This window comes from Brassica oleracea, chromosome C5 (assembly GCF_000695525.1).
Source record: "Brassica oleracea var. oleracea cultivar TO1000 chromosome C5, BOL, whole genome shotgun sequence".
NCBI lineage: Eukaryota > Viridiplantae > Streptophyta > Magnoliopsida > Brassicales > Brassicaceae > Brassica > Brassica oleracea.
This window is the reverse complement of record NC_027752.1, coordinates 37,704,737-37,720,108: the sequence shown is the minus strand read 5'-3', so window position 1 is coordinate 37,720,108 and position 15,372 is coordinate 37,704,737. Positions and strand designations below refer to the sequence as shown.

The 15,372-nt window shown below is 37.7% G+C and overlaps 2 protein-coding genes across 2 annotated transcripts; one reads left to right on the top strand and one right to left on the bottom strand.

Annotated features, from left to right (window-relative positions):
* The first annotated feature begins 4,083 nt into the window (after window positions 1-4,083).
* LOC106292245 lies at window positions 4,084-5,406 on the top strand. The gene has a single exon (XM_013727850.1). It carries the CDS (start codon window positions 4,084-4,086, stop codon window positions 5,404-5,406), a length of 1,323 nt encoding a protein of 440 aa, XP_013583304.1.
* Window positions 5,407-9,491: 4,085 nt separating this feature from the next.
* On the bottom strand, window positions 9,492-10,738 carry LOC106295464 (homeobox-leucine zipper protein HDG11-like; the record flags this gene model as incomplete). The annotated part of the gene is given in 4 exon segments (XM_013731375.1): window positions 9,492-10,032; window positions 10,105-10,293; window positions 10,512-10,636; window positions 10,703-10,738. Coding segments are annotated over 4 exon segments (602 nt in total), but the record flags the coding sequence as incomplete, so codon positions are not given.
* Window positions 10,739-15,372: the final 4,634 nt, after the last annotated feature.

Here is a 15,372-nt window from a genome sequence, read left to right as displayed (position 1 = left end):
CGTAGCAATGGTAACTCTTTCTAATTCCTCTCTAATTTGATTAGTTTAGGATAGATTAGGTGGTTAGTGTAGGGAATTTAGATAGGTTTACGGATTTTATGTTAATTAGTGTTGATTAGGTGGTTAATGTAGGGAATTTAGCTAGATTTATAGAAATTGTTAATTATAGAATTTGTTAATATTGTTGTTGTTAACTTCAAAAATTAATTTTTTTTGCAGGGCCTTCGAAAGAACATGCTTACTCCCCATTACATAAGGAGTCAGATGTTGCGAGGAGGAGTGAGAAATTCTACTAGGCAATGAACGACCCTTAGTTCTTTTTTTTCGGTTGTTGTATTATAAATTCAAAACTTATTTATATATAAAATATTTTCGTATTGATTTTTATTTTAAATTATAATTTTATTAATAAATTAAATAATTTTAATTATTTTTTTAATGATATTTTTAAATATTGTAAAATAAAAAAAACGAAATAAATTTGTAGCTAAATTACGACTTATTTACGTGGAAAGTTTACGAGGAAATGACGAGCAAGGTTAAACAAGGTCTTTACGATGAAATGATGTACTTCGTCTTTACGACGAAATGATGTACTTCGTCTTTACGACGAAATGTTTTCCTCGCTAAGTTACGATAAATTGGCGAGGAAATATGCGTTACGACGAACGAGTAACGACGAAACATGTTTCTTCGCTAATTCCTCGTAAAGCCTCTTTTACGACGAACTCACGAGGAATACCGCCGTCGTTAACCTCATGTTTTCTTGTAGTGTATGTTTGCAACGGATTGTTCTCAATTGGTGAAGATGGTTTCGGAACCAGAAGAATGACCAGCTTTTGCAAATTATTTGGATGATGTCAAAACCCTGAAAGAGAACTTCTCCCGATCAGAGATCATCTATGTACCAAGGACTCAAAACTCAATGGCGGATAGACTAGCACGCAGTGTTCGGAAACAACTGTCTTTTGTCGTTCACATGGATGCAGATCACCCGGTTTGGTTTACAGAGTCAGTATGAGTCCGTAAAGTTGATGTAAAAAAAAAAAAAGAACGGCACCAAAAGACTTTCACAAGAAACGTTTATTTTATGAGACAATGGAGTAAAACTTATTTGTATATTATTCTAAAAAGATCTTATTTGCTCTTCTCACCCAAACTTAGCCTTTTTAAACAACATACAATGATTTTAGGAGACCAGCTCTACTCTATATTTGAGACCCAAAGCGTGCTAAGTTTTGAATAAGAAACACACACCCGTATCTATACTAATAAAGTAAGGTACGGATGGAAAATTATAATAAAAGTTATTTTATATTAATTTATGAAGTATTTAAAATTATTATAGATTAAAAAATATTATAAACAAACAAATAATGAAAGAATTATGTGATCATTATAATAAATATTTTTGTTTTGAATTACAATGACAGTAACCTTCACTATTCTTTGATAAATAACATTATATTTTAATATTTATTTTAGTTTCAAATGTTTAATTTTATAATATTCTTCATTAAACTAACTTAGTAAATGTTTTTTGCGAATATGACTCAAAACTTCAAATCATCCCTAAAATAATTTATGCTTTTTTATAATTTTCTTTGTGCTTTACAGGTGATATAATTTTATATTTTCTTTGTGTGTGTGTTTTGTAAAGTTTTGATAAGAGAAGTATATAATAATGTTTATGGTTTTTGAGAATGTTAGGGTGTTGAAGGATTATGTATGTTAAGATTAGTTATATTTGAGTTCGATGTTTGTTTCTATATTAATAGATTACGACGTGGTGCTCTCCTTGTATGATTTTTGATAATTTTGAATCCAAAATTGATTGGTTAATTGTGGTTTACTATATTTTAAGTTCTTAAGAATAAGTTAGTGGTTCTCATGATTATTATTTGTATGAATGAATTGAGTCAACATTATTGCATTTCGTTACGATATATGTTAGGCTATAAATAATATTTAAGAACAGAGTAAAATAGTGAAAGTATAAAGTATAAATCTAATTGTTTATATTCTAAATTAACACTTAAATATATAACTATAAAATTATGTTTCAAATATTTTAATTCGTTTAAGGTAAAGCGGGATATATTTGATGCATATGTAATCTATGTCTTTGTTTACTATTACGTAAGTAGTTTAGTTTTATTTTTTATTTTTCTACTAGTTTCTTAATTTTTCCAGTTTTAATTGAATATTATGTAGTTCTTTCTAATTGAATAAAATTATTTTAGTTTGTTTTGCTAAGTTCAAGTGATTTAATTTAGTAAATTATTTTCTATATATATATATAAATTAATTCATTATACATTGTATTGTATTTAATATTATATTTAAAATATGTTTTTTAAGAGTTTCAATATTTATAATATTTTGTTTAATTTATGGGCAAATTACATGTTTACCACTTTTATGCTACTACTTTTCATTTTTACCACCACTAAAAGGACATTTTCAAAAATATCTTCTTCATTAAGTGGTAAACGACTATTAAACCCTTGTTTTATATATATATAATAAATAAATATTTAAATAAATAAAAATCTAAAAAAATAAAAAATAATTTTGTAAATTTTTTTTCGAATTATACTATTTCGAAATTCAAACCCTAAACCCTAAAACTCAACTCTAAACCCTAAACCATCAATCCTAAACCCTATTTTTCTATATAAATACGATCCCTAAACCCTAAATCACCAATCCTAAACCTCTTTTTTTTTGAAATACGAACCCTAAACCCAGAAACATCAACTCTAAACCCTAAACCCTAAACCTTCAACTCTAAACCCTAAAACATCAACTCAAAACCCTAAACCCTAAACTTCAACTCTAAACCCTCAACCATCAACACTAAACCCTAAACTATCAACACTAAACCCTAAACTATCAACACTAAACCCTAAACCCTAAAAAGTAAACTCTAAACCCTAGACCCTAAAAAATTAACCCTAAATTGTAAAACATCAACTCTAAACCCTAAACCCTAAACTTCAACTCTAAACACTAAACCATCAACACAAACCCTAAACTATCAACACTAAACCCTAAACCCTAAAAAGTAAACTCTAAACCCTAGACCCTAAAAAATTAACCCTAAATTGTAAAACATCAACTCTAAACCCTAAACCCTAAATCTTCAACTCTAAACCCTAAACTCTAAACCCTAAACCCTAAAACCCTAGAGTTGATGTTTTAGGGTTTAGATTTGAAGGTTTAGGGTTTTAGGGTTTAGGGTTTATGTTTAGGTTTTAGAGTTGATGTTTTAGGGTTTAGATTTGCAGGTTTAGGGTTTTAGGGTTTTTGGGTTTAGGATTCAGATTTTAGAAATATAAGGTTTAGGGTTTAGGGTTTACGTTTAGGGTTTAGAGTTGAAGTTTTAGGGTTTAGATTTGAAGGTTTAGAATTTAGGGTTTCGAGTTGATGTTTCGGGGTTTAGGGTTTAGAGTTGATGTTTCATGTTTTAGGGTTTAGAGTTGATGATTTGGGGTTTAAAGTTGATGTTTTAAGTTTAGATTTAGGGTTTAGAGTTTACGTTTAAGGTTTAGAGTTGATGTTTTAGGGTTTAGATTTGAAGGTTTAGGGTTTATGGTTTAGAGTTGATGTTTCGGGGTTTAGGGTTTAGAGTTGATGTTTCATGGTTTAGGGTTTAGAGTTGAAGGTTTAGGGTTTAGAGTTGATGTTTTAAGTTTAAATTAGTTAACCATATGTTTTTTTTTGTCAAAGTTAATCAAAAGGTTATAAATGTCTTTTATCCTTCATTAATGATGAGGGTAAAAGTGGTTAGTGTAAACATGAAAAGTGGTACTTTGAAAATAATATTTTTGGCAATTTCCCTTAATTTATTTATATAGATGAGAACAAAGTTTCTATTGTAGCATGAAATTTATGATATTGTAAAATGGGTTTTGTAAATAAAAAATGGGTAACACCATTCACAATATGATATTAAAATTTAACTAAAGGTTAATTTTATTTTATGATTTGCGTAACATTTTTTATGATCAAACGATGAGTTTTGGTAAGAGAGAGAAAAGGCGATTCTGAGTGCGATTATGACGTAGGGTTTTGGATTCGATGACGACGGCGATTCCGCCGGATTTACCGGTGTCTCCGGGAGGGGAACCGGGGGTAAACACTGTGGAGGATGAGAAGGTTCAGATTGAGAAGAAACCGGATCAAAGTTGGGTCAATATAGCGAAAGATAAGAAAACGTTGAAGAAATACGATGTGGAGATTTTGGATAAAGGTGGAAAACAAACGGTGGAAATCCCGGAGGAGGTAATTTCTGAATCGACTCCGCTATGGGATGATTTTGTTATTGGAAAGTTTTTGGATCGAGCGCCTCATGTCGCAAAAGTCCACATGGTTCTAAACGAAATCTGGAGGTATGGTGAATTATCAACGAAGGTAGAAGTTTATGAGGTGGATGATACGACGATGAGATTCAAAGTATCAGATCCAAAAGCTCGGGAGAAGATTCTCCGTCGTGGTATGTGGAATATAGTGGGGGTCCCGATGATAGTAACGAAATGGACTCCAAGAAGTGAGGAGGAGAAGCAAGAGGAGGAATCTATTCCCATGTGGATTCATCTTACAAAGGTCCCACTGCATATGTTCTCCTGGGAGGGTCTTAGTCTTTTGGCTAGTCCTGTGCGAATTCCACTGAAGCTCCATCCAGAGACAATTGCTTGCACAAGTTTTGAAGTTGCGAAGATATTTGTGAAAGTGGATGTCTCGAAAACTCTACCGAAGGAGATGACATTTACAAGTAAGGGGAAGGATTTCATGGTGGATTTTCATTACCCGTGGCTTCCTTCAAGGTGTAAGCATTGTGATAAGTGGGGTCATGGAGAGAAAGTTTGTGCTTTGAAGGGGAAAGGGAAAGCTCAGGAGGGGAGTTCTAAATCAAATTTGAAGGATGTGATAGAGAGTATTGGGAACAAGGAGGCAAGTATTATAGAGAAAGATGGTAAAAGTGAAAAGGCTTCTACTGGAGGAAAGTCTGTTGAGCTGGAAAAGAGAGAGAAGGTAGTCGGTGATGAAAGTGAAGAGAGTTGGCTTCAGGTTCCTCAAGGGAAAACTGGTCGATCACAGCCGAGTACTCCTAAACAAATGGTGGCTGAGATTAAAATTTCATCATCAAAGTTTACGGTTCTGCGTACTAATGAGGAGGAGGAAGGAGAAATAGTGGAAGTGAATAAAGATTTGGGGGTTGAAGAAGAAAACTTGGGTGAAAAAATAGAGATCTGTGAGGAAGATGTAATTGAGGATGCTTTGTTGGAACGTAGTAGAGGGATAAATAAAGTTATTGGGCAGAGAGGAAGGAAGAAAGGGCAGAAGGCTAAAGCTCGGGATGAGAATCCTGTGAGTAAAAGGTCTTCTCGTCCTAATAACTAATATGGCTGGGTTCTTCTGGAATGTGCGCGGATTTAATAAGTTGTTGAAGCATTCCGTAGTGAAAGATTGGATCAGTGGTAGTGAGATGATGTTCGGGTGTGTTTTAGAAACGAGGGTGAAAGAAGGGAAAGCGGGTAAGATTCTAAATTCAAGTTTTAGTGATTGGTCAGTGAACTATGAATACAGTCAGGGTGGGAGGATTTGGCTTTTATGGAGAGAGTCAGTGCGTATGACTCCTGTGTTTAAGTCTGATCAGCTTATTACCTGCTCGGTGGGGTTACTGAATGAGGAAGAATTTTTCTGTACATTTGTCTATGCGAGTAATGCAGTAGAAGAGAGAAAGAAGTTTTGGGGGGATCTCTGTGATCATCACTCTTCTCCAATGTTCAAAGATAAAGCTTGGGTTCTAATGGGTGATTTTAACGACATTCTGGATGGGGTTGAGAGTTCTGGTTTTTCAAATCTAGGTAGGCTTCCAAGTGGTATGAGAGACTTCCAACATATGGTTCTTCATTGCAATATGTCTGATATGGGATATCAGGGTCCGCTTCATACATGGTGTAACAAACGGGGGAAGGGGTTATTTGTAAGAAACTTGACAGAGTATTGCTAAATGGAGATGCGATCAATAGGTTCCCAAATGGATTTGCTACATTTGAGCCGGGGGTTGTTCTGATCACTTGCGTTGCAAGATTCAGTTGTTGCCACCAATGGAGAAAATTAGGAAGCCGTTTAAATATGTAAATGTCATTGGGAGCTTACCGAACTTCATTCCAAGATTAAGGGAATATTGGGAGGAGACTGAGGTGCTATTTCATTCAACGTCTGCAATGTTTAGGTTTTCAAAAAAGTTGAAGAATCTAAAACCTCTAATTAGAGAACTGGGAAGAGAAGATTTGGGGAATTTAACGAAGAGGACTCAAGAAGCATATGGTACTTTGTGTGAGAAGCATCAGAATACTTTGGTCTCTCCTTCTGAAGAAAATGTCCATGTGGAAGCTGAAGCTTATGAGAAATGGTTGTTTGTTGCTGGTTTAGAAGAAGAACATCTTAAGCAGAAGGCTAAATTGCATTGATTGGAAGTGGGTGATCTCAACAACAAGACGTTCCATAATTTTATTAGAGCTCGTAAATCACAAAATGTTATCAGAGAGATACGGTGCTCAAATGGTAATAGGCTTGTGAACCATAAGGATATAAAGATGGAGGCTGAAAGACATTTCTCGGAGTTTTTGAATCAGACCCCTGATAACTATCAAGGAGCAACTGTGGATGAGCTAAAAGATCTTCTGCAATATAGATGCTCTGAAGAAGATGGGAGATACTTGGATGTAGAGGTCACTGCAGAGGGAATAAAGAAGGTGTTATTTTCGATGGCTTCTCACAAATCTCCAGGGCCGGATGGGTATCCATGTGAGTTCTTTCATGTTGCTTGGCCGGTGATTGGACAAGATTTCATTGTTGCGGTTCAGTCAGTTTTCAGGTATAGTTTTCTTCCAAAAGGAGTCAACTCTACTATACTAGCTTTAGTCCCGAAGAAGGTTGATTCGTTGGAGATGAAAGATTTTAGGCCTATAGCCAGCTGTAACGTGCTGTATAAAGTGGTCTCGAAGATATTGGCAAATAGACTGAAGAGGGTTCTGCCTAAGATAATATCTGAGAATCAATCTGCTTTCATCAAAGGGCGTTTATTGATGGAGAATGTTCTGCTAGCTTCTGAACTGGTGAAAGACTATCACAAAGACTCTATTACGCAAAGGGGAGTGATGAAGATTGATATCTCAAAGGCATTTGACTCGGTTCAATGGTCATTTGTATTGAAGAGTTTGGAGGCGCTAGGATTCTCGGAGAAGTTTATTAGTTTGATCAGATTGTGTATAACGACGGCTTCTTTTTCAGTGCAAGTCAACGGTGATTTGGCTGGATATTTTCAAAGTTCTAGAGGTCTGCGACAAGAGTGCTCACTTTCCCCCTATCTATTTGTGTTATGCATGAATGTGCTTTCAAAAAAGATAGATAAAGCAGCAAAAGAAAAGGTGTTCAAGTATCATCCTCGATGTAAGTCACTTGATATTACACATCTTTGTTTTGCGGACGACTTGATGGTTTTTGTGGAAGGGTCGAAAGAGTCTGTTCAGGGTGCTCTATCGGTGTTTGATATCTTTGAGAAGTGGTCGGGTCTGAAGATAAGCATCGAGAAGTCCACTTTGTATTTAGCTGGTGTAGTAGAGGAAGATGAGAATAGGATTCTGTCAAATTTCCCGTTTGCTAAAGGAGAACTTCCAGTACGTTATCTGGGGTTACCGTTGATGACCAAAGCTATGAGGCAGCAAGACTATTTCCCGTTAGTTGAGAACATCAGAGGTAGAATCAGCACTTGGACGAGCAGATTTCTTTCTTATGCTGGAAGACTAAAACTGTTAAAAGCAGTGATAATGAGTTTGGTAAACTTCTGGGCTTCAGTTTACCTCCTCCCTAGTAAGTGCATTCAAGAGATTGAGAGTATATGCGGAGCCTTTCTTTGGACGGGGCCAGAGCTGAAAACTACAGGTGCTAAGGTTGCCTGGTATACTGTCTGTCAGGTGAAGACTGAGGGTGGGTTGGGAATCAGAGACCTCAGAGTGGTGAACAAAATACATGTTTTAAAGCTAATATGGAGATTGCTTTCGGGAACATCTTTATGGGGAAAATGGATCAAGAGTAACCTGTTAAAACAAAAAAGCTTTTGGGAGATTAGTGAGACAACACAAGTGGGCTCTTGGATGTGGAAAAAGATAATAAAGATGAGGGATATTGCTAGGAGCTTTCATAAGAAAGAACTGGGCAATGGAAGACAAACTTCGTTCTGGTTTGATAACTGGTCTGAAAGAGGAGTTCTAATCTCAGTACTAGGTGAACGGGGCATTGTTGATATGGGAATTAAGCGGGAAGCTACGGTGGAAGAAGGACTTATGAGAAGTAGAAGAAGAAGGAGAAACCGTTCGCTGTTGCTTAATGAAATTGAGATTGAGTTAGCGGCGGCAAAAGAAAAGCTGAGAGATGAAGCAGAAGACAAGAATGTTCGGAGACAAGGATCAGGTTACAAGCAAAGTTTCTCCACATCTGAAACTTGGACATTAATGAGAACAAATGAGGAGAGATGTGATTGGGCTACGGGATCTGGTTCTCTCAAGCAACTCCAAAGTTTGCTTTTGTAGCGTGGCTTGCGGCTAGAGACAGATTGTCGACTATGGATCGTATATCTAAGTGGGATCATGGGATCGATGTAACTTGTGTTCACTGCAAAAGTGAACCGGAGTCCAGAAACCACCTATTCTTCGAGTGTGGTTTCTCTACTCAAATTTGGGAACATCTCACTAAGGGTATCTTGCTCAGTAACCACGCCAACGTCTGGCAGGACATTATGTCCATAATCTTGGATGAGCGACTGGAAAGAAAGAAGAGATTCTGCTTGCGCTATGCTTTTCAAGCAGCTATACTTGCTATATGGAGAGCGAGGAATAAGATAAGGCATAATGAGAAGGCGTTGCCTATTGCTGCCGTTATGAAGTTGGTAGAGAAGGGAGTTAGGAACAAACTGAGTGTACTGAGAAGGAAGCATGTGAAGGGGTGGGAAAGTGGACTTCAATTTTGGTTTAGCACTCGTCTTTAAACAAGTTCGTAGTAGTTTAAAGTTTGTAGGAAAATATGAAGGTTAAAACAGAGGTTCACACATGATGTAATAAAGGTTTTTTTGATGAATAAATTTAACATTCATTCAAAAAAAAAACATTTTTTATGATTCATGTAGTTAATTCTTACTGCTATTAATTAATGTATTTATGTTCTTCGATGAATACAATTTTCATAAGAAATGGTCCTTGATTGATTCATTCAAAACAACCTTGAGGCAAAATCTAGTAGTCTATTCCATATACTTAATGGTCAAGCTCTCATGACTGAATTCATTTAAAGTTCATGAAAATAACCATGACCTTTTATCTATACATTGATAAAACAAATAATAGAACAAAAGGGATTAGAGATTTTCCTGCAAATGAGCCTAATGGACAAAGATATAATTAGTGCGAGAGGTTCAAACCATGTAACCATAAACTGATTGTATCATTCTTCAAAAATCTGAGACAGTCTATGTATAATCTTCCAAAGTTAAATACTATTATACATTCACCATTGAGAATCTAAAGTCCACGATTTTGTTGCTTTTCATGATCGGAACTAACAGCCTATTATTTGAGCATCTTACTTACTGAGGAAGCATTGACCAGCACCGGTTTCATAGTCAAACTCTGCAAACATATAAACCTGAGCATCAAGTTGAGAACGCCTCTGCCGCCGCCACAATCAGCTGTAGTCCAGAGAGGTTTGTTTGTATTAAAAAAGCCTAAGCAATTCTTCCATCGCAGTCAAAGCAATGTCGTTCATAAGAGGCTTGTCCATGTCTGATATAGTAGCCAAGTTATTAGGCTGATAATGCATATAACTCCCTGGAAGAAGATCAAAATCCAGTGAAGCACCAGCCATGGACAGATCCAACGGTGAGATGTGCATTGGGTGTAGCGTTGAGAGGTGGGAGGAGATTGGTCTTCCCATGTAATTTGGTGCAACCGTTGACATTCTTTTAAGCTGTGCAATAAAGATCAGATTTAGAAATGAGAAGGGGGCTTGAATGATTAAACCATAATCGATAAACAAAACCTCGTCTCTAAAATGTGCATTTTCGATCCGGAGCTTATGCTCATCGAAGTAAGGATCTTCACTAACGGGAGGACCTCCACAGTTAAGGCATATAGCATGCTTGAGTGCTTCTCTAATGGCTTTGTTCTCACATCGAATCTTGTCGTTCTCTGCCTTTAGTGCATTGTTATCTGCTCTCTCATGTTGCGCCTACAGAAACAGTATCAACAAATCTTAGTCAAACAACATTTTAAACACACAAAAGAGGGAGAGATTAAGACACATAACCTTAAGCTGAGTTCTGCTGTTGTGGAACAGAACTTGATTTGTCTTGGAGAGCCAAACCCAATTCTCTAGAGAGAGAGAGAGAGAGAGAGAGAGAGAGAGAGAGAGAGAGAGAGAGAGAGAGAGAGATTAAGACACATAACCTTAAGCTGAGTTCTTCTGTTCTTCTGTTCTGGAACAAAACTTGGTTTGTCTTGGAGCCAAACCCAATTCTCTGCTAAGTTGGTTCCTCTGCTTATCATCTGGATGAGCACACTCCTTGAAACTCCTGCAAGAGATTCAAACCATTATAAGAGTTTCTGAATCAGAAAAAAAAAAAGAGAGAAGAAAATACGATTCAAGTCGTTGAATCTGTTGAGCGGTGTGACGATTTCTTCTTCCTATCAGTTTCAGTGCCGTCATGATATTGGCTACCACCACCACCGTCTCCTCCACTAACCTTTTCGAAACACCTTAGTCGGAGCCAATCCATATAAAAAATTTATACTGAGAAATTTCTATGGCTATTGGAATGTGAAAATGATTTTCAAGGGATGAGGCTTACGTTTTTTATAAGTGGAGATTCACTGATTGGATGAGGGATAAGAGTAACTGAATGAGCTATCATGGTTCAGTGGCTCGAAATAGATAAGACTTTGCTAATGACATGAATCAATGCAAGTTTTAACGCCTAAGAGAAGATGAATCGAAAACCAAACAACGCTAAACGACATAGACATACGATTACTGATGAAGATCATATCTGTCAGATTTTCAGAACCTTCACTGACGTTAAACCTTAACAGAAGTCAGTGAAGATCTAATCAGGAAAACTTGGTAATAAAATTCAACTTAACGGAAATGTAAAAAAATATAACTAAAAACAATTCAAGCTATGAAATCAAACGTAGGATCAGAACAAACCTGTGAATCCAGTAGCAGCTTATCCACTCCATGAGTTCAATACCGCCTCTGACGTTCATGGCCTCCCAAAAACGGAGCAATCGCACTTGAACGGTGGAGGAGCATTATTCCGTCTTCAAATCAGAAAGAAATATTGTTTCTTTAGCCATTTCGATGAAAATAATATTACTAGTTTGTCTCAACAGAATGAGGATATGGTTCTCATGGTAGGAAAGCTTACCCTCTATAGTCGCAGTTCCACCTCTTTGCATGTGTGAAGATCGCATTGAAGGTGGATCGTGGGTGACGAATTTAAGAAGGACTTAGTTGATCTGTAACTGGTAACTCTTCTGATTGTTCGGAAGAAGAAGAATCAACGGAAGTCAGGTCGGGGACGATCTCGAATGGCCGAGATGAAGAGAAGAGGGGCTCAACCCTAATATCAAAACGGTGCGTTACGGCAACGGGCTGGTCAAGTGTAACTAAATAAGGGCCCAAAAAAAAAATGAAGCCCACATGTTTCCAAAATAACTTAAATGAACCGCTGAGTTTAACTCTGGAACACGTGTCGCAACGTCAGGAGACGACTTTGTGACGTGGAATCGCATGTGGCAGTCTCAGGAGTGAGTAAAACACTCTTATATATATATATATATATATATATATATAGATAGAAACATTGCCCGACAGAAAAAAAAAGATTTGTAAAACTTCTATTATCAAGAGAATATGTATAAGAAAATCATAAAAGAATAATTCGTTTCACATAAAAATATGCATATTTTAGGAGAAGACGAGATCGATGTACATACCCGGTTTACCTGTTTAGATGTTGATTTGACTTAGTGGTTTAGTGTACAGCTCACTCTATGTATACATGTAAATGTTCATTTGATTAATGAGAGAATATAATTATATAAGAAATTTCTTTATCTCTCTCAATGCAATATGGTATAAGAACTGAAATTGAGCTTGATCTTTGCGTGATCTACCTTGGTTAAGCTCGTTTTCTGTTCATCTTCAAGCTTCGATGGTGTCTGCGAGGAAGATTCCTCGTCGATCGCAACTAGTCGTGATTTTCAGGTTGGTTCTTTATCTACCTTGATCTTTATCTCTCTCAAAGATTTCTGTTCATCTTCAAACTTCGGTATGCTCAGATTGTTTCTCCGCCGACATCTAGTCCGGATTTTCAGGCTACCGAGCTCCCGCGGGTGTTGATATCACGGATTCGATTCATTCACCATTCTTTATGCATAATTCCGATCATCCAGGTTTACAACTTGTTTCTCTCAAACTCAATGGATCGAACTTTGATGATTGGGAAGCTGCAATGAAAATAGCTCTAAATGCAAAGAACAAAATCGGTTTTATCGATGGATCGTTACCTCGTCCTCCGGAATCCTATTTAAACTTTCAAATATGGTCTATATGCAATAACCTTGTTAAGTTTTGGATTCTTAACTCGGTTTCAACTCAGATATATCGTAGTATTCTCAGGTTGAGTGATGCTACTAATATATGAATTGATCTGCACAGTAGGTTTCCTATGACGAACTTGCCTTGAACTTACAATCTTACACATGATTCAGAATTTATGTCAAGATTCATTAACTCTTTCTGATTATTTCACTAAACTCAAGACGTTGTGGAGTACTTTGGAGAATTGTGAAGAACTTGATGATCCTTGTACTTGTGGTAAAGCACCAAAGCTTCAACAGAAAGCGGAACGTGCTAAGATTGTGAAGTTTCTGGCAGGGTTAAATGAATGCTATGATGTGATCAGGCGTCAGATAATCATTAAGAAGACTCTCCCTTCGCTTACTGAAGTTTACAACATCTTGGATCAAGATGACAGTCAGAAGAGCTTTATTACTACTATTTCTCCGACTGCATTTCAGGTATCTGAGATTGTTACTTCACCTCAGGCTTTAATCAAGATTAGTGGAGTTGGCAACATTCGATTAAACAAACATCTACTTCTACAAAATGTTTTGTTTATACATGAATTTTGCCTGCATCTTATCAGTATAAGTTTTTTTATGACTGATCAAGGTTCTAGAGTGATATTTGATCCTTCGTGTGAAATAAATGACCATACCAAGGCTGTAAAATTTGGTCAGGGTAGAAGAACTGGTAACATGTATGTGATCGGTGTTGAAGACAATACAACGATGGTGAATGCAGTAGTAGATACTGGAACTTGGCACAACAGGCTTGGTCACGCTTCTATCTCTCGAGTTGATTTGATATCAGATGCTTTGGGAACTACTCGATAGGAGAATAAAAGCAATTCTTATTGCCATATATGTCACTTGGCGAAGCAAAAGAAAATATATTTCCCTTCTTCGAACAATATGTGTAATTCAATCTTTGAGCTTTTACACAATGATGTTTAGGGACCATTTTCAGTTAAGACAGTTGATGGTTATAGATATTTTAGAACCTAAATTCTACACAAAGTATTTGATAGTGATCGGGGTTGATCTAGGGAAGACAAATGATGTGAGCAACAATATTTTTAGAACACAACGATGTTAAATAGTTTCCTGTAGGCGAAGATAGATGTTGTGGTCAAAATCGGTCACGACGGAATCAATGTATGAAAGTCCGTAAAAATCGGCATGGACGTTTTTACGAAACAAATCATGCTCGGTCAAGAAAACGTCGCAAAGTATGTTCCCGAGATAAAGCTTCATTCGAATTCTATTTAGATCAAACATAAGCCATCAGAAACATACCCAGACCAGCTACGGATAGGTCCGAGTATGACGATCAGAACACGGACGAACCAAGCTCGGTCATTACGCAACTACCGCACATGCACGCTGTCCGGTCGCTACGTAGCGACCAATCGTCCGTTCCGCTCGAGCTCGGTCGCTACGTAGCGGCCGAGCGTCCGTTCCGCTCGGTCGTTACATAGCGACCGAGCTCGAGACAAGCCCGGTCGCTACGTAGCGACCGAGCATCCGTTCCACTCGTTCGCTACGTAGCGACCGAGCATCCGTTCCGCTTGGTCGTTATGTAGCGACCGAGCTCGAGCAAAGCTCGGTCGATACATAGCGACCGAGCATCCGTAGCGACCGAGCTCGAGCCAAGCCCGATCGCTACGTAGCGACCAGGCATCTGTTCTGCTCGGTTGCTACATAGCGACCGAGCTCGAGACAAGCCCGGTCCCTACGTAGCGACCGAGCATCCGTTCCGCTCGGTCGCTACATAGCGACCGAGCTCGAGCCAAGCCCGGTCGCTACGTACGACCGACCATCTGTTCTGTTCCACTCGGTCGCTACGTAGCGACCGAGCTCGAGCCAAGCTCGGTCTGTACGTAGCAACCAAGCTCTTCCAAAACGTCGATACGACATTAGTCCATGCATTCTCGTGTACCCTTCGATGCTATCTCCCGAAGACCGTAGCGAACCCATTTCATGTTTCCTGCCATTCTAAGTCATCGATCAAACTTTACGGTAAAAACCGTGGAAAGTTCGTTCTTTATCGAAAGAAGCCGTAATAAACGCTTCGAGTCAGAAGACGGCCCAAAGGGACCTAAGACATGACTCGAGGCCCAACTTGCGATTTCTTAACCAACAGCAGTAAGCCGCATGACGGTTTACGCTTGGTTGGCAAGGAAAGATAAATGTCAAGTTTCCGCGGATTAATACGAAATTTTGAAGATAATTACGAAGATCGAAAAAAAATGAAATATCTCCATTTTTATGCTATGACGGCTTAAGGGCAGAAGAGGAAAAGCGTAAACCGACCTAGGAGCCAGTATATAAGGAGTCGTAGGCGAGAGGCATGAGAGGAGAACTTTTTCAGAGCAAACTTAGCACTTAGAGAAATTAGGCAACTTTCCGGTTTTTGTTATTTCGAGCTACGACTCAATTAAGTTTAGCCGTCTTAGGGTTGGTAGAACTAGGAATCTCGCCGACAGCTCTCGAGCCCAGGCTTATACCTTGTTTTAAACGCTCATAAGCAGATTCAGAATAAGACTTCTCTTTCCTCTCTTTTAACGATTTCTTATATTTTGTCGTTGCTATCTCGTGTTCTGATTGCTTGGCGTGTGGTATTAGCAGATATCCGGGACCTTTGGGAAATTAGGGTTTTCCTAGTTTCCTAATTTAAACG

Coding starts and splice junctions, on each gene's coding strand:
- LOC106292245 (XM_013727850.1), top strand. CDS start 4,084: ATGACGACGGCGATTCCGCCGGATTTACCGGTGTCTCCGGGAGGGGAA.